This window comes from Rhamphochromis longiceps, linkage group LG22, assembly GCF_057381845.1.
Source record: "Rhamphochromis longiceps isolate RC_006_pf linkage group LG22, R_longiceps_female_GT1.1, whole genome shotgun sequence".
In the NCBI taxonomy this organism is placed as follows: Eukaryota; Metazoa; Chordata; class Actinopteri; order Cichliformes; family Cichlidae; genus Rhamphochromis; species Rhamphochromis longiceps.
The window spans coordinates 24,781,650-24,802,474 of record NC_140577.1 but is presented as its reverse complement, the minus strand read 5'-3'; the positions used below and the strand labels follow the sequence as shown (position 1 = coordinate 24,802,474).

The following is a 20,825-nucleotide window of genomic DNA, read 5'->3' as shown; positions in this document are numbered from 1 at the left end:
TTAGTGTAGACTTAAACATCTTCTGCACACATGACCCCTCAGCCATTCCATCCCTTTGCTCCAACACTCTTTTTTCTGTGGAGATTTCTATTTGCATGCTTTTCTTATGTATCACTTCATCTCTCCCCTATCCTTACCTCAAATCGTCCACCTGTCTGTGTATTCATTCGTCCACCCCCCCCCCCACCCACCCCCCATCCACCTCGATAGAGTGGAGGAATGTGAGGAGGATAGCATTGAGGAGGAGAAGGAGGAAGAGGAAGAGGAGACTCCTGTGACTGAGTCTGATTCGGATGAGCAGGAGGGGGCTAATGAGACCACCTCCAGGTATTTTAGGACGTAGTGGTAACATAGCAATGAAATAATGCTTTCATAATGGTCTCGAATGTCTCTTTAGTCCCTGCCTGTCCAGCTGGTTTGCTCTGGTGGCCCATGTTGTTGTAGATTTGCCTGCCGGTCTGCTCAGTTCTGCTTTTACCCATTTATTCCTCTCGATCCATTCCTCTGTTCCTAGCCCCGCTAGACATCTTCCATCCACTGTTCAAAGAACAACCCTTCAGTCCATCACCATCACGTCCAGAAAGGAGTCTGTAAAGGAGACAGAGCAGAGGAATTGGAGTGAACCGACCTCAGCAACAACTACCACCAGCAGCATTTCCTCCCCCTCTACCCCAACCCTTTCTCCCACTGTGTCCTGCACTCACAGTCCTCCAGGACAGCCCTCGCTCCTGGCCACACTGCTGGCCAGAAAAAAGTCTATCGTCACTGTGCCAGCTACCAAGGAGGTGAGCCCGCCGTTGCGTGGCAGCTCGCGCCCCTCCCCCGACCGCCTGCCCTACCTGCCCCACTCGCCCTTCCACCTCTTCTCGTACGATCTCGATGAGGAGCCGTCGCCCCCGGCTCTGGGAAAGCCAAGCGAGGAGTCACCCAAACCAACGACTCCCAGGTCAGATGGGCAGTAAAGCTCACCAATGAATTCAAGAAGCTTTCCTTCTCTTCAGATGTCCTGCTTTTTACTTTGCCAGTTTCCACTTCTGCTTCTGGCTTTTTGTGTGTGTGTGTGTAGGCACCAGTTTGGAGCCACTTTGCATCTCTTTTGTTATTCATCACTTCCCTTCTTTTCAGTTCTTTCACCTCACAGCATCTCACCTTGAGTTTCTCGACTCTTATTGTCACTTTTCGTTCCTTCACGTCTTTTCTTAGTTCCTCCACGACCTCGATGCACTGCAATTTTTTTTTAATGTGCAATCCCCACTTGGCCTCCCAGTAGCATTTCCTTTCCCCTCTTTTCTAAAACAGCACAACCACTGTTTTCTTTTCTTTAACCCTTTCTCACTAGTCTCTCTTTGCTTTTTGCTGAAACTTTGCATTTCCTTACCTTTACCGTCAGGCAAAGATTAGCTGTTAGATTTCTCTCTTTGTGGTTAAAACTAGATTTCCAAAAGATTCACACTTAATCTGTACCAAATTTGTCATGAGAACGCTGCATGAGTAATCAAGTGTTCCCAATCAGAAGTTGAATTACATGCATCAAGTTATAGATAACAAGAATCAGATGTTTTTTTGCTTTGTATTGCACACGCAGCAACAGAACCTTAAATAATATAACGTAAGCTTAAAAAAGAAAGCTCTTGTCTGCTCCGGCATAATAGCTTGACAAGGCCAAAGGTCTTTTTAGCAGACTCTTAGTGAGGACAGACGCCTTGCCTGAAAATTTCCAGGGGCATAATAGAATAAACACGACAGCAGTTAGCAATTAGGGTCACATTCATTTCTGGGTACGAGTTTTGCACTCGCCAGTTAGTCCATGCCGTGTTGTGCAACCCTGAGAGGTCACTCCCTGTTTTTCTCCCTCAGGAACGGAGCCCTGACGTCCTACTCCTCTCTCAGTACCCCGAGTACACCTACTAGCTCAAGGTGAGAAGCCACAGCAATAACATGAGGTGTGGAAACATCCTTAAACTACGCACCGCCAGACTGTAAACAGGTTCACACACAGGAACAGAGTCATGTGTGTAAAAAATACGGAGCATGTGCGGCCCCACCGTGTTTTCGTGCCGATGACATACTAAAGTGAATGTGATCTAAGCTAGTTGGTTCCAGATTTACTAAACTCTCTGGTAAACCTAAACACATAGAGGCTGGTCTTATGTAAGGGGCGTATGTTGTGTTATGGCTGCTTTATCAGAAGAGAGCAGCAGATTAAAACTCTGCTGCAGAAATCAGGATGACAGGGAATAGAGAAATAAAAATCAATAAATGAAGGAAACTGTTAGGTGAGGCTGTGTGCAGTCAGGAATAGGACCCAAGGTGCAGACTCCGGAGACAGACGTGAACTCAAAAAGGCTTTAATGCTGAACGCAACATGACATAACTAGAAAAACTCAAAATAAACTTATACCGGTGGACATGCAAAATAAACGGTAGAGCGCAACCCAGACACAGAGAAACACTGGGCTTAAATACACAGAGGGAGCAATCAGGGAATGGGTAACAGGAGGGAAACACAGCTGGGGCAAATCGGGCCTAACGAGACAAGAGGAAGCAAAACCAGACACATTAACATCAGACATGGACTTTCAAAGTAAAACAGGAAACACATAACACAGACTGAACAAAGACACAGACTCATATGCAGGCACTACAAAGGGAACAGAGACGTGGGAACAGGGCAGACACAAACACTGACTGAACACGGGGATATAGGAACTTAGGATACACAGACGCGAACTAGACAAGGGGATGCAGGTGATAGGGGAGACATAAGCCATAAGACGGAACTCAAAGAAACCAAAAACTAGAAAGTATAAATAATAACATAAACTCAAACATCCTGGGTCAACGACCCAGGCATCCTAACAGAAACCTCCTTTTCCTCACTCTGTCTCTGCTCCTTCAGACCTGCTCTGGGAGGCCTTCTGTCCTCGTCCTACCGCCAGCACCAAGAATCTTTGGCAGCTGAGCGAGAGCGCCGCCGTGTGGAGAGAGAAGAGAGGCTACAGAAAATAGAAAGAGAGGAGAGGAACAAGCACAGGTGAGGCATCTTTGGTCATAAAATGCTTTATGCGAGAACAATAAATGAATAAAAGCTGTTTTAGTTTGTAGAATGAGTAATTATGTTTCCAAACACCGAAAACGTGTGTGTGTGTGTGTGTGTGTGTGTGTGTGTGTGTGTGTGTGTGTGTGTGTGTGTGTGTGTGTGTGTGTGTGTTGACCTAATTTCCTAAATTACTCAACAGTCTGACAAGAATAGATCATATCATACATAAGACAAAGGTGTGGGACTGTGGGTTAAACTTGTTAGACAGATCTACAGAGCACAGTGTGCGTGATATGATTGCTACCTTTTGAAACAGTTTGTTGTTCCTCTCACAGCCGCGGCTATGTGGATAAAATGGAAGAGGCCCGGCTCGCGCGGGAGGAGAGGTGAGTGTGTGTGTACACTAAATCAAAACAGCACAGAGCCGCTGAATCAGTTGGGATTATGTTTGAGCCGCTGGTTTGGGAAGCTCGGTAATAGCGTAATTGTTCGCAGGTTAAAAGGTGACCATTGCCTGCCAGAGGCTGGACGGGTGGGGGGAGTACTGAGCTGATTTTCTTTGCTCCGTCCGCCTTTCGTTTCCTTAAGAAGCTGTATTTTAACTGCGGCTCTCTGCCAAGGGCCTGATTGTTTTGGCTGTGTGCTGTGAGAAAATCAGGTTCCTGGATTTGTCAAGCCTCTCACAATGAATGGACGTGCACGGCCACAAACACACACACACACACACCAGAAGAATTTTCACGAGGCTAATAAATCTGTGTTTGTGTGCAGATGGGAATCACAGGAAGAAAGAGATTTACTCAGAAGGGTTAAGGAGGTCACGATCATATATATCAATAAGGGCTGATGACAGCTGGGTAAATGCCATATCCTCTACGCTGGTCATCACTGACATTTGCGCCTTCTTATTGTTCTTCTTCATCTTCTCCACTCTCTGAGAGTGTGTGCCGAGCACTATTGCTTTTCTTTTTACCCCAGGCTTGTTTCACCCTCCATTTAAAGCTCAGTTAATGCAATAGCACACAGAGTCAATAAGACAGAGCGAAAAAAAAAGGTAAAGGTTGGATTCAACTATGAACAGAAGAAATAAGGCAGAGACAGACAGAAGCCAGAGCTGCAGATGAGCTGCTGAGTGAACATGTGGGAGATTTATCCACGACTTCACTCTGATTTATTTACGGTGTCATGGTCATCAGAAAAAACATGACCTTTTTTTTTTAAATTCCCCAGCTTAGCGTTTAGCTGCCAAACAGCACTGGAACACCTGGTCACGAAGGACGTGCATAAAATCCAATGGCTTTAATAACAGACAACAGACAGAGCAACAACAACATACCTCAGCTCATCTAAAAGAGTCAGTTTACACCAAATTGATGCAATTAAAATGAGCGAATAGAGCGATATGGTTAAAATAATTATACTATTACACCTGCTTCTGGACAAACAAATAAGCCTGTATTTAACTACGTTTATTTCATAGAAACACCATAAAAATAAAAACATCCTTTTGAATTTTTTCTTTTTTTCATTCTTTTTTCTTTTGCTAGCATTTCCTTAATGTACAGGGTGGGCCATTTATATGGATACACCCTAATAAGATGGGAATGGTTGGTGATATTAAAGTCCTGTTTGGGGCACATTAGTATATGTGAGGGGGCAAACTCCTCAAGATGGGTGGTGACCATGGTGGCCATTTAGAAGTCGGCCATCTTGGATACAACTTTTGTTTTTTCAATATGAAGAGGGCCATGTGACACATCAAACGTATTGGTAATGTCACAAGAAAAACAATGGTGTGCTTGGTTTCAATGTAACTTGAATGGTATCACCAACCATTCCCATGTTATTACGGTGTATCCATATAAATGGCCCACCCTGTATACTGATTAGAGGGTTTAAGGATGGGTGGGTGTGTGAGTTGCTCGAGGGAGACCACCCAGTGACTGAGGCCTGGTGCAGCCTGAAAGACCAACATGGGCCCACCTTCCTGTGGGCACAACCACATGCAGGAAGGGCTGCAGGGGTCCAGTGCATAGTGGATTGTGTGGAGGTCAGAAGTGGAGGCTCTGGTGGTCCGATTCCCTGTTTCCAAAACTGTCTGTAGAAACATTATGTCTTTATTTTTCTAAAACATGATGAAAACTGGCAGAATAAAAAAAAAAAGCAACATAAACACACACCTGAAAAGCACAACTTAGTCGAGTAGATCATCTTTAAATAAATTTCTTGCACATATTATGTTTGGACTGTTTTTTGTTTTTTGTTTTAATTGAAATTAAAATATCGGCAACATTTTAACATCAAAACAAAGAAAAAATTAGTTTGGTAGCTAAAATACAAAAGTTAAACATGATCGCATTATGATTAGCTATAGCACTGATAACAAAAAACTTTGTTAAAGAGCACTTTAAGCTCTTGTGCGTACGTTTTTTAGAGAATATATTTTTTAACAGAAACACAGTTTAAATAATACAGGTGACAGTCATAGATGACTGCAGATAAGTCAGGTAACATAGGGAACAAGAACAATGCGTGTGTGAGTTATTATAGAGTTAGGCTAAGTGCTTTTCTAAACAAGCTCAGGCTTCAAGCACTCTAAATGCTCACATTCTGTTTTTGTTTTCTATGTCTTTATATTGGGGAGCACAGATATCCCTAATATGGTCATGTCAGGTGCACAGCTCTGGGTGTAAGTAAAAGCCCCACCCACCTGCTGTTAAGTCTTTGAGCTGTGAGGGGCAGCCAATCAGTAGAAAAGAATGGTTTAAAAAAAGCTACAACAGCTTTTTCCAGACAGACGATGTACTGTGGGGCTTCAACGTGGCCCAGCATAACATAAGGATTATTTTAAACTAATTGTTGTGTAAATCTGCTCCAGTAAAGGCCCAGAGTTGGAAATGAGCAGGTCCCCCTTTAAAGATGGATACAGTTTATTTAAAAGTGATTTGTTGGCATAAACAGCTGGAGCTTTTATGAGTTTGCCTGTTGGTTCGGGCACCTCGTGTACATTCAGCTCACTCACTCCAGCGTGCAAATGCAAACCAACACATGCTAGTATCTTCTTTCTTCAGACCTCTGAAGTGGACTGATGCTAATGAACCCTGAACAGAAGCTCCACACATTCGTGGTTCGGTGGGAAAGAGGAGGAGTTATAAAGAGAGAGAGAGAGAAGGTTGAATCAATGCCCATAAATCTCCATTCTGGCTCGCAGAATGGCAACATTTGGTAGGAGGAGAAAGGGAGGAAGAGGAGAAGAGGAGAGAGAGAGGGAGGGGAAATGGACCTGAGAGCAGAGCTGATGGAGGCACATGTTGAACAGGTTTACTCTGATTCACTTCTGATGTTTAGCCTTTAGAGCAGCCAAACTAACATTAACTTCTCCGCATCTCTCTCATTCTTCTCTCCTGTCCTTCTCCTTGCACTCCCTCCTCCTCCTCCTCCTCCTCTTCTTTAACCTCCCTGTTGCTGCATGTTTCAACTGCTGCTGAAAGCTGAGCATTTGGATAGAGAGGACAAGAGGCTAGTGGGGAGCAAGACAGTGAACCGTTGTGCTGCAGGAAATGAGTGATGAACGCACCGAACGCTTTGTGAACGATTAATGGGGCGAGGTAGAGGAGAGAGGTGGGATTAAATTCTGAAGAGGTAAAGTGGCATGGCAGCTGCAGAGGGGAAAAAAGGCCGGGTGGGAGTTTGGTTTTTTTTGTATTTTTTTAATGAACTCAGGTACTTTGGCAGAGAGCAGTGACAAGTGGTTTAGTTTGGGGTGATTTGGCAAAGACTAACACTGAGAATGGCGCTGCTGTGAGAGCCGAGACAGACATTGTCTAAAGCTCTCTCTGTTTTTTTCTTGTTTTTTACATCCATCCTTTTCCTCTCTTCCTCTTTCAGGTATAAGAACGTGGAACGTCTGGCAGCGGAAGAGTACGAGAGGGAGCGCGTAAGGGTGTCGAGGAATCAACCTGCCGTCGACCTGAACTTTGAACCCTCGGAAGCCTGGCCTCCGTCATCATCACGCAGCAGCACGCCGTCTTCCTTCGCCTCCCAGGAGGACGCAGAGGCTGAGCTTGAAGCAGAGACCCCAACTGCCGTTCCCTGCACTCCACCTGAGACTGGTAGGATTGCTGAGAATCATGTTCGATGCATCGATCTGTCAATGAGGACGTGGATGATCGATTATTAGGAGATATAATCGTCTCTTGTTACAAAACTGTAGCCAGTTGGCACCGATATGTATTCTAAAATATTACTGCTACCGCAGACTGGTATGGATCCTGCACACAACAATATCAGGGCAATGTTTAGGTTCATACCTACCTACTATTTTACAGTCTTTACCTTACTATATAATGCACCTTGGGGCAACTGTTGTTGTGATTTTGCGCTATATCAATAAAACTGAATTGAAAATGCCATTGCTTTCTGCAAGATTTCAAACATAAATTGAGTTACAGCTCCTTAGTGCATGCAAAGGCAACATGGATCTACTATGATACATGTAAAGTTTTAGGCGTTAACGGGATCAAGGTTGGGAGCATCCGCTTCTCAGTACCGAGTGCAACGTACCAAAAGAGAAAAAAAACAGCCTTCAATTCAGTTCATTTTATTGCCTAGAGCTGCTTTATATTGTAAAGGAAAGACCTTAAAACGATACAGAAAAAAAAAACGAACAATGAGACAACCCCCTGTGAACAAGCACTTTGGCGACAGTGGGAGGGAAAAACTACTTTTTAGCAGGAAGCCATCTGTCATGACTAGCTGTTCCCGAGGGGAGGGTCCACTTCCACAGAAATCACACTGTGGAAGAGAGGCAAATATTAATAACAACTAATGATTAAATGCATAATGGTGTATAAACACAGAGGGGAAAAAAATGAGTGAAGTAGAAACACCCAGTGAATCATGGGAAGTCCGACGCATCCTAGGCCTATTGCAGTGTAACTAAAGAAGGTTTTGTGGTCACCTGATTCAGTTCTAACTAAAAAGCTAGTTTCTTTTGTCTGCGTGGTGCTTGTCAGACAGTTGCCAAGATTAATATGGATTTATTTTAATGTTAGTAACAGTTTTAATGTTACCTGTAACCATAGACTGTGTGTACAGACGGTTGCAATGATGTGTGAAAGGTGTCCAGTGCTGCTGGCAAATACTTTGAAAACTAATAGTTAAAAACACAGGATGTCCTGTTCAGTTCCTATCTGAGGGGCCTACGGCACTTATTCTCAACCTTGCATGGTTTTTACTTTGCAGCTCACCATTTAAATTAACATACAGACGCGAGGGAAAAGAAGCAGCAAGAGGGAGACAGATTGTGGAAAGTAGTAAGAGGAGAGGATACTTTTGGAAAAGAGTGAGGGGATATGGGTGAAGGGGTGAAATGAACTTTTGAAAGACGTTTTTGAATGTGCCGTGCCAAAACATCCATGCAAGGAAACAGCCTCGTTTTGGGAGTGCACGCAAACTGAAGTTGTGTCGCTCACACAGGCTGGTGTTTGAGGCCTCGCGCTGCCGTGTTATTCTAACCCTGCCGGTCTCAGTGCGTGGACTGTGCTGTTGAGTTATGGGTGTCTACCGTGTACACATGTGTGTTTCGGTGTAAACAGGAACTTAATTCTTCATTTCCTGCTCATATCCTGGTCCTGCCACAGCCTGGCTTTGTGTATGTGCTGTATTATTTACATTCTGTGTTTTTGCTTTTCTTGTCACGAGCAACACAGGTGCCTTTAAAATACATCTTTCAAACAGTATTTTGTCATAGATATGTCACATGTAGTGCCATACAGTATGTTTCTGTGTGACTGAACTTCAATGGAAGTTGTAAAAAAACATGAGAGGAGGTAAATAACTCTGTAAATAACTCTGATGTTTTTGTGACAGAAGAAGCCAACAACTTTAGTGCCAGCGTAGACGCAGAGGAGAAAGAGGCAGAAGCCACTGCTGAGGAAGAGGAAGGACGGAAAGATGTGGAAATAGAGGAGGAAGTGACAGCAGAAAGGGAAGAGGAAGAAGTTGAGGAACAGGCAGAGGAACCAGAGAAGGAGAGAGAGGAGGCAGAGGAGGACAGTGGCATCCTGAGCGACAAGGAACGGCAGAATGAGGAAGTAAATGAAAAGGACAACTGCTCAGCCTCCAGCATCTCCTCCGCCAGCAGCACTCTGGAAAGAGAGGAGAGGGGCAGCAATGAGAGCGGTGGGTTTTAAAAGGAAAAAGTGGAAATTAATAAATTTTTATGATTTAGATTTGGTTTCAAGAACCTGCATTTATGATTCATTTCACTCTAATGAAACTAGAAAGTCACTGAGCTGCAGTGTGCGTTTTATTCCTTTCCGTCTTTAACCACATCGCCCTCTTTCCAGGCTTTAAGGAGGCAGAGGTGAATGAGAACTGCAACAAACTCCTCAACAGCAAACTCTTTATGCTCGACATGCTGTACTCCCAGAACAAGAAGCCCAGCGATGAGGAGGAAGAGGAAGATGTGGACAAGGAGAAGGGGGAAGGGGAGGACAAAGAGGCTCAGCAGGATGCAAACAGGCAACCTGGGGAAGACCAAGAGAAGAACAGCAGGGACGAGAAGTCGGACCATCGCGGCAGCATCCGACCGATCGCCGAGCGGTTCGGAGACTTGATCAAGGACATCAGCACGACTCACGCTCATTTGGACAGCCCAGCCAACGAGCCCCCTCCTCCCCCGCCCAAAAAGGAATCGGACACGATCTGGGACCAGCTGCTGGCCAGCCCTCGAGAGCTGCGCATCGGGGACATCAACTTCACCGACCTGACAGAGGAAGACGACAAGGACATCCTCGATGCCGTTTTGATGGGGGGCTGCGGTGAGCTCCCGCCCCTGCCTCCGCCTCCGCCCTGCATCCCCCGCTTCCCTCCACCCCCACCCATGTTGGGCAGTTGCCCTCCGCCACCACCCTTATTTGGCAGCATGAGGCCTCCACCACCTCCTTCATTTAACGCCCTAATTCCAGTGCCTCCTCCCCCAGAGCTGCCTCTCTTTAACAAAAAGAAGAAGACGATCAGACTCTTCTGGAGTGAGGTGAGAAAAAAAACACTCACGTTATAATTTTAATTATGAATGCAGAAAAGTACCAACAGATACAGTGTAATAAAATACCACCTGGAAAGCATCTGATTGGCTTCATTTTACAGCGTGACAGCTGCCTAAAACACACTGTCAGTGCAGCAAAAGCATAGGATAGGAAAATACACAATGGAACAATCAGTCATGGATTGGACTCCCCAGAGCTCAGACCTCAACATTATCGAGGCAGCGTGGAATCATCCTGACAGAGAACAGGATAAAAGACAGTCAATATCCAAAGAAGAGCTTTGAAAGTCCTTTAAGAAGCCCGGAGAACTATTCCTGAAGCCTGAAAGGAAAATACAGGAAAGTTTACCTAAAAGTGTTCAGGCAGAATAAAGGTGGTCGTACTGAATACGGACTTTGAAGCTTGTTATAATTGTACTTACTCTTGTTTTTACCTTTTTATACTATATTTCCAAGTGTGTTTGCTGACGTTGAAACAAATTGCTGTGCATGTTTCCCTATTTCTATATATTTGCTAGCAAAATATATAGAAATGAGGGGCGGGTGAAGACTTTTGCACGGCATTATAGTATGCTATAATTCGCACATCATTTAAATCCCTTATTCAACCGACAATAACACATCAAATACAGGCAACAGGACGTTGTTATTACATTTTGAAAAATATATTCCTACTGTGTTACACATTGTGAGCATTCAGGACCTGAGGTGTCCAGTCCTAGAGTATGTGTTAGTTTGTCTGGAAGTCTTTCGAGTGTTTTCTATTTCTTGCACGGTAGATTTATAACTTGGATCCGTCTGTGCAACAGTGAAGTATAATCACTTTCAGTGGTGATTTTTAATACTGCTCGAGGGCCTAAACAATATAAGCACGTATCCACGTATTCTCTATTGCCGAAGATGCTATGGGCCAAAATACCAAGTTGATTTTTTTTTTTTAACTGCATGTTTCCATTAGCCAGTTAAGATGAAACAGTCACCAGAAACAATGACTCACTCAACATGTTCCTTTGGCCGCTGGTATTTGTGGTTCGTTGAGTTCAGAGTCTCTCATTTACCTCTTTTATTGTAGGAAGTGGGAGTCTGACACATGTCTCCATCTGATGCACTCATGCTTGTTTTGTTTGTGATCAGGTGCGTCCGACAGACTGTCAGTACAGGGACTACAAGAGGAGTGGAGAGTCATTCTGGTCCAAACTGGAACCGGTGAAGTTGGACACAGCCAAACTGGAACACCTGTTTGAGACAAAGTCAAAGGAAATACCAGTTACAAAGGTATGTAACTGTACGATACTGACTCCAAAAACTAGTTCTAGCAGCATCTAAGAGAAGTGCCGCGAGATTATCCATTTAATAACAATAAATAGAACTAGTTCAAAATTTGCTTTTTATATAAATTATCAAATCTTTGTCAAGCAGTTAAAAGTTTTTGTCCATTATTTTTTTTACTTTGAAGGCAGATTTTTCACAGGTTAAACAAGGTCATGTGTGTCTTGATCCTGATCAAACGGTGCAGTCGGTTGTAATTCTCACAAAGCCTCAAAATAAGAAAAATATGATCTGCAAAGAAGGGAAGATAAAGCCAGGCCTCTCGCACTTTGATCCACTGCTACCACCCCCCCCCCCCCTCCCCCCCAATATATTTTTGAGCTGAATGAGTTAGTAGTAGGTCACTTCAGTTCAGCTACTGGACTACAAATAATGTGACGGCATGATGGTGGTCTGTAGTTATCAAAGCAGCAGTGGACCACCGGTGCACTGAAGCCATCTGAGGTCAGAAGAAGCTTCATTCATGTTGCTCTCATAATGTGCATTCTTAACCTTCCTATTAAAATAACATGGTTAGAATATTTAAAATCAAATAAAGTTTCCCTTCTACAGCCGGTGTACTTTTGTGACACGTATTTCTTTTGTCTCCAAGCTTAAAGGTACAGTCAGTCGTTTGTTTTTTATTTATTTAATAGAAAAAAAAGAATGTTGTACACATAAATTTACATTGAGTAGCGTGTAAGTACGTCTTCCAACAAACTGATGTATTCTCATGAGCTTAATCAATACATGAAAAATACATAGGACTAGACACTGGTTTGTGAAGTCCCACCATCATGTATGTGGCTATACAGCAGACACATATGTAGTACAACAAAGTTAGAGTAAAAAGGGAACTCAGGCATTTGCGTCCTGTGGAGGCAAATTTTAATTCATGTCTGCACGTTCCGACTCTGAATATGAAGGATCATACCATTTTTTTATCATCTGAGAGGGGTCCTGTTCATCAAAGAAGGAAAAATGGAGTGAAAAAAACAAAACACAACCACTATCTGAAAAAAATCTCTTGAATTGATTTCAGCGCTCTAACACAGCGGTCCCCAACCCCCGGGCCTCGGACCGGTACCGGTCCGAGAGTCATTTGGTACCGGGCCGCGAGAGTTGAGGCTCAGGTGTGAAAAGTATGGTTTTCAGGGTTTTTATCGGTTTTCAGCGTTATTTTGTTATCGTTTTGATCGTTCACTCGGTTTTCCTTGGTCTTTTCACGTGTGTTATGAATACATCTTCTTTTTTTCGGTACCGGTACTAGTTTTATTTTGTTGTATTTATCCGCGACACCTTAAAGGCTGGTCCGTGAAAATATTGTCGGGCATAAACCGGTCCGTGGCGCAAAAAAGGTTGGAGACCGCTGCTCTAACACACAAAAACATGCTATGAACATGCTTATTTATTCCCAATATTGTTGCAATTGCATACCGCCAGCAGAGTAGACATGCAACCCCTCTGTCTCCAGGTAGCTTAAAACTATTGGAAGGAAACATCAAACATATAAACTGTATTTACACATTGCATAGTTACAAAAAGACACATGTTAATCCTCGTCTTGTTCTAATAAAAAAACAGTCACAAGTTTCTGTTTGGATGGCAAAAAGGTCTTGTGGTCTTTGTACAAACTCACATTGTGTTGTACTTAAATTCCTACACAGTATATTAACTTTTCCTTCATTCTGGGAGTGCAGCTCCACGTTGTTGAAATTTCTAATCCTTACAAGCCCATAAACCAGACCACACTGAGAAACGAGACGCAGAAAATACAGGAGGGAGCAAAACAGAGATCCAGCAGTGACCCCCCCCTCCCCCCGTCTGTATTTTTATGCTCCAGAAAACAGCGGCCGATGGCAAACGCCAAGAGATCATCGTTTTGGATTCCAAAAGGAGCAACGCCATCAATATTGGTCTGACAGTCCTGCCTCCACCTCGCACCATCAAGACAGCCATCCTCAACTTTGACGAGTATGCTCTCAACAAGGAGGGCATAGAGGTGAGAGATTCAAACAATGGTAAAAAAGAAAGGGAGTGATAAACAGATCACATCTGCACTTTGCTGTCCTCTCTAATCCCACAATTTCATTTTTCCCCTCGCAGAAAATCCTGACGATGATCCCCACAGAGGAGGAGAAGCAGAAGATTCAGGAGGCTCAGCTGGCCAACCCTGATGTCCCGCTGGGCTCTGCAGAGCAGTTTCTCCTCACCCTGTCCTCCATCAGTGAGCTCTCTGCCAGACTCCAGCTCTGGGCCTTTAAAATGGACTACGAGGCAACGGAGAAGGTGAAACAACAAAAACCTCAAGAGTGTTAAGAAAAATGTACTTTCCATAAGGGGAGGGAACCAACACCATCACTACATCCACATTTGAAATGATACTTAGCAAGTAAAAGTGGTTTCCTTAAAGCAGAAACAGACCACAGAGGTTTGAGCAAATGTGCTCAGCATGTGTGCTTATTGTGTGTACTCTTTAAACCCGTATCACTAAGTATCAACATCCTTTTAGTACAAAGAACATCCGCAAAGCATCAACATAGTTACATCATGACAAAATATGCACGCTTATTAGCGGCACCTCGTCTTCTTCTGGCACGGCGTCGTGTTTTATTCGAGCGAAGAATGCATCCAGGAGGAGAAGTTCAAAGCCAAAGCCTGGAGTATGAGAAACATGCTGCCCCTCTGTTACCGCCCTGTAAATTTTACAGCATCCAGCGGGATGTTGTTGTCTTTAATCTCCATGTAAGGCACGATTCCCCCCACCGCATATTCGGCAGAGCCGTGCTCCCGGCTCCGCTTTGGAAGTGGAAGCTTTAATGGAGGGAAGCACAGCATGCAGGCACACAAACACATGCACTCAAGAGAACCGGCTGCACAGAAACAAGAGGTCGACTTAATCAGAAACATGTTTCGTGCTGAAGTTTGACTGAAGCAGCAACCTCTGTGGCAACCTCTCGCGACCTTAAACAAGAGCAGATTTTAGGTGGCAGACAACATGCACCTGTTCGCTGTTTATTTAATGGCAGACTAATGAAACACATGTCTTTGGGAGTCTTAATTAACTTGTATAAGTGTGTGTGTGTGTGTGTGTGTGTGTGTGTGTGTGTGTGTGTTTTCCTACTAGGAAGTAGCAGAGCCACTGCAGGATCTGAAGGAGGGTATGGATCAGCTGGAGAAGAACAAAACTATCCGCTACGTCCTCTCTACGCTGCTCTCCATCGGAAACTTCCTCAACGGCACCAATGTGAGTCATGACTATTACATCAGATTACTGGGAGACAAGTCAGTAGAATCTGAGTTTGTTTCTCAAAATAAACACAACATTCCTGTTCCAGGCTAAAGGCTTCGAGCTGACCTATTTGGAGAAGGTTCCAGAAGTAAAGGACACGGTCCATAAGCAGTCACTGCTCCATCACGTTTGCTCTGTGGTGGTGGAAAACTTCCCTCAGAGCACCGACCTCTACTCAGAGATAGGAGCCATCACGCGCTCTGCAAAAGTATGCTGTGCATTCACTGCTAACCTATTCTGCATCTCTACACTGTAAAAGATCAAGACTTACATTTGCTTGAATTTTGTCAAAATAAGTCCAAAAACCTAAAAAGATAAAACATAATTTTTTTCCCCTGACTGAACTGAAGTTGGAAGCACCTCACGCCACAATCAAATTATCAACCCGCAGCCAATAATCATTTAAATTTCAGAGCAGAAGGGGAAAGGAACCTTACCTGTTAAACATGCAAACAAAAGCTGTTGAGGAAAAGTGTATCCCTGGTTAGTTGTTGGTTGAATGTGTGTGTGTGATCCCAGGGCCTTTTTGAAGGTTGAGACGTTGTTTTTGGTTTAAAATTGGTGTTGTTTAGGATGAATTATTAGACACACATTTAAAAAAATGTATGTGCAAGAGTAGTTGTCCTAAATATTTATAACAATTAAAAGTTTCACTTCTATCACCATGAAAGTTTTGAATGTGGTTGGATACTTTTAGGTGACCTTATAAATACCATGCATTTTGATTTATTAGTGCTTAAAATAAATTTATGTATGACCAGAGGATTTTGACCCACTGTAGATTAAACTGTAGATTTGCAATGGCCAGATCAAGGCAAGAGCCAGTGGCATATAGAATAGTGTCATCAGCATGTAAATTCTACATTGCAGTTTTGAGTGGCTGAGATAAAGTTGCTTATATAGAGAGTGAATAAAAGAGGTCCAAGAATAGATCCCTGTGGAACACCTATATAAATGGTAAGTGGACTTTAAAATGGACCTGAAACCATTAGAGGGGCTGTTCATCCAGACAACTGAGAATCATTTTTGAAGTAAAATTCAATATAAGCCGAGGACATAAAGATGAACACACATATAGACATTCTTTAAATCTTTAGTATCATTTTACATAAATCTTGTAAATGGGCACTAACATCGGCATAACTTTGTGCTGAACATTGGGGAGGTCAAGATCTCTGTCTAAATAAATAAATAAATCTGCGTAAATTCCCAGATGATTAAACGTGCAACTATTTTGCTGGTAATAACTGAAATAAGTAAAGAAAATCAACAGCCTATTTATGCAAGATAATTCCTAATTTTATTGGGGGGTTATATTGGTTGGGTCTGATTATTGGAGGGGCCATAAACCCCAAATCTCCCTGGAAATTACGCCCCTGGGCACTAAGATATCCTGTGTTTGAGTAATTTGAATTGGATTGTATAAACGTTATTTTCAACAGGTGGATTTTGACCAGCTGCAGGAGAACTTGTGTCAAATGGAGCGGCGCTGCAAAGCCTCGTGGGACCACCTGAAGGTGATTGCCAAGCACGAGATGAAGCCCCAGCTGAAGCAGAAGATGTCCGACTTCCTCAAAGATTGCGCAGAGCGAATCATCATCCTTAAGATTGTTCACCGCAGGATCATCAACAGGTAGCTCGTCTCACAGTTTGAATCATGTATTATTGATGTTTACCACAAAAAAAAACAAAAAACTAATTAGTCTACTAAAACCAACACTGTGCTGTGTGAATGAGGAAATCTGTGTAGTGCAACACATAAAACAGGAGGTAGGAAGAGTTGCCATCACCCTCATCTTCTTCCTTTCAGGTTCCACTCCTTCCTGCTGTTCCTTGGTCACCCGGCCTACAGTGTGAGAGAGATCAGCGTCCACAGGTTCAGTAAAATCCTCAGCGAGTTTGCGCTGGAGTACCGGACCACCCGAGAGCGTGTGCTGCAGCAGAAACAGAAACGAGCCGACCATCGCGAGCGCAACAAGACCCGAGGAAAGATGATCATGGACGTAAACACTGCTGTGAGTATTTCTCTCTCTCAAACACGCACACACACACACACACACACACACACACACACACACACTTCCAACCCCTTTTTGTTCTTCAAACTGAAGTGCTGCTTTTTCATCTTTCTCGCTTCATTCTATTCTATCCGCAACTATTCTTTGACTTTCACTCTTTATTTCTCCCATAGTCTGATGATGAAGAGGAGCGTGAGGTATCAACTGTCTGTGTGTTTGTGTGCATGAATCCACTAACTGCATCTAAACGACTAAACGATACGTCAAAGGCACCAGGCACTGTACTGTTTGCAGTTGGATGTTTTTCTTGGTGCTTCCACTTTGCCGTGTTAAAGTTCAGAATACTCAGCTGCTAAATTCTGATCCTCTTTGATTCCGTCTCGCTCCAACAGTGTGGTCGGAGTAGCGCAGGGAGCAACAACAGCGCCCCCAGTGGGGGTCAGGAAATTGAGCAGCCTCAGGGTTTGGAGCATGCCGAGGATGCTGCAGAGCACGAGCACATGAAAGCGGTGCTGAGAACCAGCCTCAGTGGCAGTGACAAGGAGGGCAGCGGCGTGCCGGGACTGCGGACACGGACCAGGTCACGGCCTGGACGAGGAGGTGGGGAAGGGAGAAAGAAGATTTCTGGAGTTGGGTCACTCGAAAGGATTTCCCTACTAAAGATTTTCTCACCTGTTTATGCAGGACGCAGCATGCAGGCATGGACTCCGCCTGTGGAGGACCCTCAGATCTGTGGAGATGATGCTGCAGACGAAATCATGGAGCGCATAGTGAGGTCAGCCACTCAGGGTCCAGGAACCAGAACCCAGCCCAGAGAGAGGAGGAGATCCAGGGCCAACCGCAAGTCATGTACGAGCTCACCTCTGTCCCAACTGCACATGTCACGCTAATTTAAGTTCTGAATATATCAGGTTTTCAAACTGAAAGCATGACCATGAAAATGTATCTAATCTAAGAAGCTGACTGCACCGTGGATGATGAGTAACACCTCCAAGAAGACATCAGGAAACAAGCATAAGAAAAAATATGTGAAATATAGTTTGAGATTTTTCAAAAAAGAAAAAAAAAACACTTCAAAATCATGACACTGCTTTCATATAAATATAAAGCTAAATACAGCAATCAGAGTAGCTGAAAGCGAAGGGAAATTAAGCACCTTAAAGTCACTACAGGCAAAAACATAATTGTTTCTACATGAGGTAGAGTACAGTTTGTAGACTGTATATAAAAGATGGACTCTATACAGATCCTTAAATGACACACTGTGGTTATTAAAGTCCTGCTGCTGAAACCACAAGCATGGTGTTTTATCTGTCTTATCTTTCTAAAACCAAACATTACCTACCTGGTGCCTGGTGGGTCTAACATGAAACCGAGTTTTCACACACACACACACACGTATATAGTTATTTTTTGCTTCCCAAACATGTTTTATTTCATACTAGTAAATGTCTGCTTAGATGTATATTTTAGTATTTTATTTGTTGGAAATTTCAGAAAGTTGTTGCATATTTAATGAGAGTATATTTCATTCGCTCATTCGGATCAAGGAGTCTAACCCATGCTTGAGTCAAAGGCTCTCATAAACCCCCAGCTGCTCCACTCTGCATGCCAAATATACACGTTTCTCTCCAATGTCTCCATTAAATGTGCTCAGAGTAGAAGATATGTTTTCCACATACTCTGAGCCAGAAATCATTACTTCAGCAGCTTTTACATATAAGTTTTTACATACCAGACTTTCCAGCTCAGGTCCTGTGTGTTGGAACCTTTCAGATCCTGATTTTTTTTCTAGCAGCACATTGATAGGAAATAAAGTCATAAAACGTAATATTCAGAATCCTCCGTGTGTAAACAGTTTATTTTTTCTATTAGTCAACAAAGTGAAATTTGGCTTTATCTCATACTTAGACATCTCTTTGCAAATACCGAGGTGGTAATTTAGATGGCTAGGAGCTCATCTGCATGTTTAAACATGCAATTTCAAAAAACCTATTCACGTCAAAAAATAGATTTCTAATGTAAGCACTCAACTGCATAAGTTTAATGGTTATTTATGGCCTCTTAATTACATGTTCACCATTAATTTCTCTGTTTAAAACCAAGTAAATATGACTGTTATTTGTTGATTGTTACCAAAGCCGAGATATGGATTGTAATAAACCCCATGCAGAGCAGATGTAAGTCTCAGCAGGTTAATTACAGTATATTATAAATCCTGGAGCATGCATTCAGTTAGTACGTAGTGCAGAACTGGAGAACATGAAAACATCACACGACTGCACGGTGACTCTCCGCGTCTTCTCTTCACAGTGAGGCGGACGCTGAAAAACGGCCTGACGCCAGAAGAAGCTCTCGCTTTAGGGCTAACTGATTCCCCAGAGCCACAGATGTGATCATCCACCTCTCGCCGTGAAAACTCAGCTTCAGATGTCTGTGTGAAATCTCTGTCAGCCTTTGTCCTTTTAGGTTTTTCCCAGCGGCTCTTTCTGCCTGATGTTTCTGAGTGAAGAGGCGGCATTACGACATTTTCACCTTCCAGAAGAAACAGTGGAGGTCATGAGGGAATGCTTCTCATAAGGACTGATTCTGTTCAGTTAGGCAAGGAAAAGGAAAATGTATTCAAGTGACGCTGCCTCTACACTGAATTATTTATTTATCTGAAAACGATTTGAATGCTGGGATGATTTTCGCTTGTGAGTGTCAGCAGCTGTGACGTCACCGTTTTTGGGGTTTGTGTTTTTTTTTTTTTCTTCATTTGTTTAAACTGTGAATTTTGGTTGTGAAGTTTGCCAGGCTGAGGATGAATTTGAATTTGTTCCCTGGAGAAAAAACAAAGATTATCAGTGAGAGCATCTACACATCTGAAAAGTAATGAGCGTGGCTGTGCTTTTGTAGGGACGCGAAAGATTATCAAGCTGATGAGTGCCTTTCACTTCAAAGGGGCGATGCTGTACCTCCGTTCTCTCTTCGTTAACGTATTCACGTCCTAAATTTCACTTCCTAAGGCATGGTTCTCATGAGTATTACTGTTGAAAATCTTCTCTGTTTTGTTTGTTTTTTGTTTTTTTTCAGTATTTATTTGCAAAGCTCTGACGTCTTGCACCTTAAATAACATTAAAGTGGACCCATTGTGCTCATTTCCCACTCCATATTTTTAGTTTTTTGGCTCCGCTAGTTTAAAAAGAATCTTCTTTAATCTTAACACAAGCCGTTTTAACTCCCCCCCCCCCCCCCCCCCCCCCCGCCCTTTAAGCCAACTCTTTTCTGATTGGCTTTCTCTTAAAAACAAAAGATTTGATCGTATTAGGGATATCTGCTCTCATCGATCATACAGTGCCATGAGTAGGAAAGAAAAAAGGCTCAGTTTTGAAGTGTGTGGCTCACGGGGTTACTGCATATATGCTGACACGCTTACTTGAAACTGCATACGCCAGTGTAACAGTGCATATTTGCCAGAAAACGAGGAAGAGCATAATAAGTCCACTTTAATAGTCTCATGCTGAAATGAACGACTGAAAACACAAAAAATAGTTTTTATCTCAGAGGAACTGTTTGTAAAGTGTAAAAAGAAAAAAAAATGGACTTTTTTTTAAAAAAACAAAACAAAAACATTTTAATAATCTATTTTGAGGAACATGCAGACAGTTCTGCATGATATGTGTAAATGCCCTTGTCAGCTGCCAGGTCCTAAATACTGTAAACTCTACAGTGTGCATGTTTAGTGCATTTCACATTGTGTATTATTTTTGTAATTGCTGTAGAAACGTGTATTATAGTCTGAGACAAAGGATCAATTGTGGCTTGTTTTTTCTTTTTGTGAATTGAAGAAATGTGTTGCTCCCTGCTAAGAGAGAGAGAGAGAAACAGAGGGAGGAGCATTATCTGGACGTTTGATTTGAGCTCTGTGGTCACACTCTGTCACGTACCAACTTGAACAGTCTAGACGCAAGAAACTGGGAAACACCACTGCATGAATGCCATGTAGTGAGCTGAACGTTCTTATAAACACTTTCACTTGAAATGCCGTGTATACACATTCTGCAATAAAATAAAAACCATAGAGTGCAAACTTGGATCTGCGTGTCATTCCTTCCCCCAGCGTTCACCTCTGTG

The 20,825-nt window shown here is 43.1% G+C and overlaps 1 protein-coding gene across 5 annotated transcripts in view; it reads left to right on the top strand.

Annotated features, from left to right (window-relative positions):
* fhod3a (formin homology 2 domain containing 3a) overlaps positions 1-20,766 on the top strand; it is a 72,859-nt gene extending 52,093 nt beyond the window's left edge. The window contains exons 12-30 of one of the 5 annotated variants that reach the window (XM_085395593.1): positions 211-327; positions 515-946; positions 1,858-1,917; positions 2,900-3,034; positions 3,376-3,426; positions 6,929-7,152; positions 8,912-9,223; positions 9,391-10,079; positions 11,226-11,366; positions 13,243-13,401; positions 13,506-13,688; positions 14,527-14,646; positions 14,738-14,899; positions 16,134-16,324; positions 16,502-16,706; positions 16,883-16,906; positions 17,102-17,309; positions 17,394-17,558; positions 19,023-20,766. In XM_085395593.1, coding sequence (XP_085251719.1) covers positions 211-327; positions 515-946; positions 1,858-1,917; positions 2,900-3,034; positions 3,376-3,426; positions 6,929-7,152; positions 8,912-9,223; positions 9,391-10,079; positions 11,226-11,366; positions 13,243-13,401; positions 13,506-13,688; positions 14,527-14,646; positions 14,738-14,899; positions 16,134-16,324; positions 16,502-16,706; positions 16,883-16,906; positions 17,102-17,309; positions 17,394-17,558; positions 19,023-19,105 — 3,661 coding nt within the window. In that variant the 3' untranslated portion in view covers positions 19,106-20,766. The remainder of the gene's footprint in view (positions 1-210; positions 328-514; positions 947-1,857; positions 1,918-2,899; positions 3,035-3,375; positions 3,427-6,928; positions 7,153-8,911; positions 9,224-9,390; positions 10,080-11,225; positions 11,367-13,242; positions 13,402-13,505; positions 13,689-14,526; positions 14,647-14,737; positions 14,900-16,133; positions 16,325-16,501; positions 16,707-16,882; positions 16,907-17,101; positions 17,310-17,393; positions 17,559-19,022) is intronic. The other 4 variants (XM_085395590.1, XM_085395589.1, XM_085395592.1 and 1 more) reach the window with 4 other exon arrangements.
* The last annotated feature ends 59 nt before the right edge of the window (positions 20,767-20,825 follow it).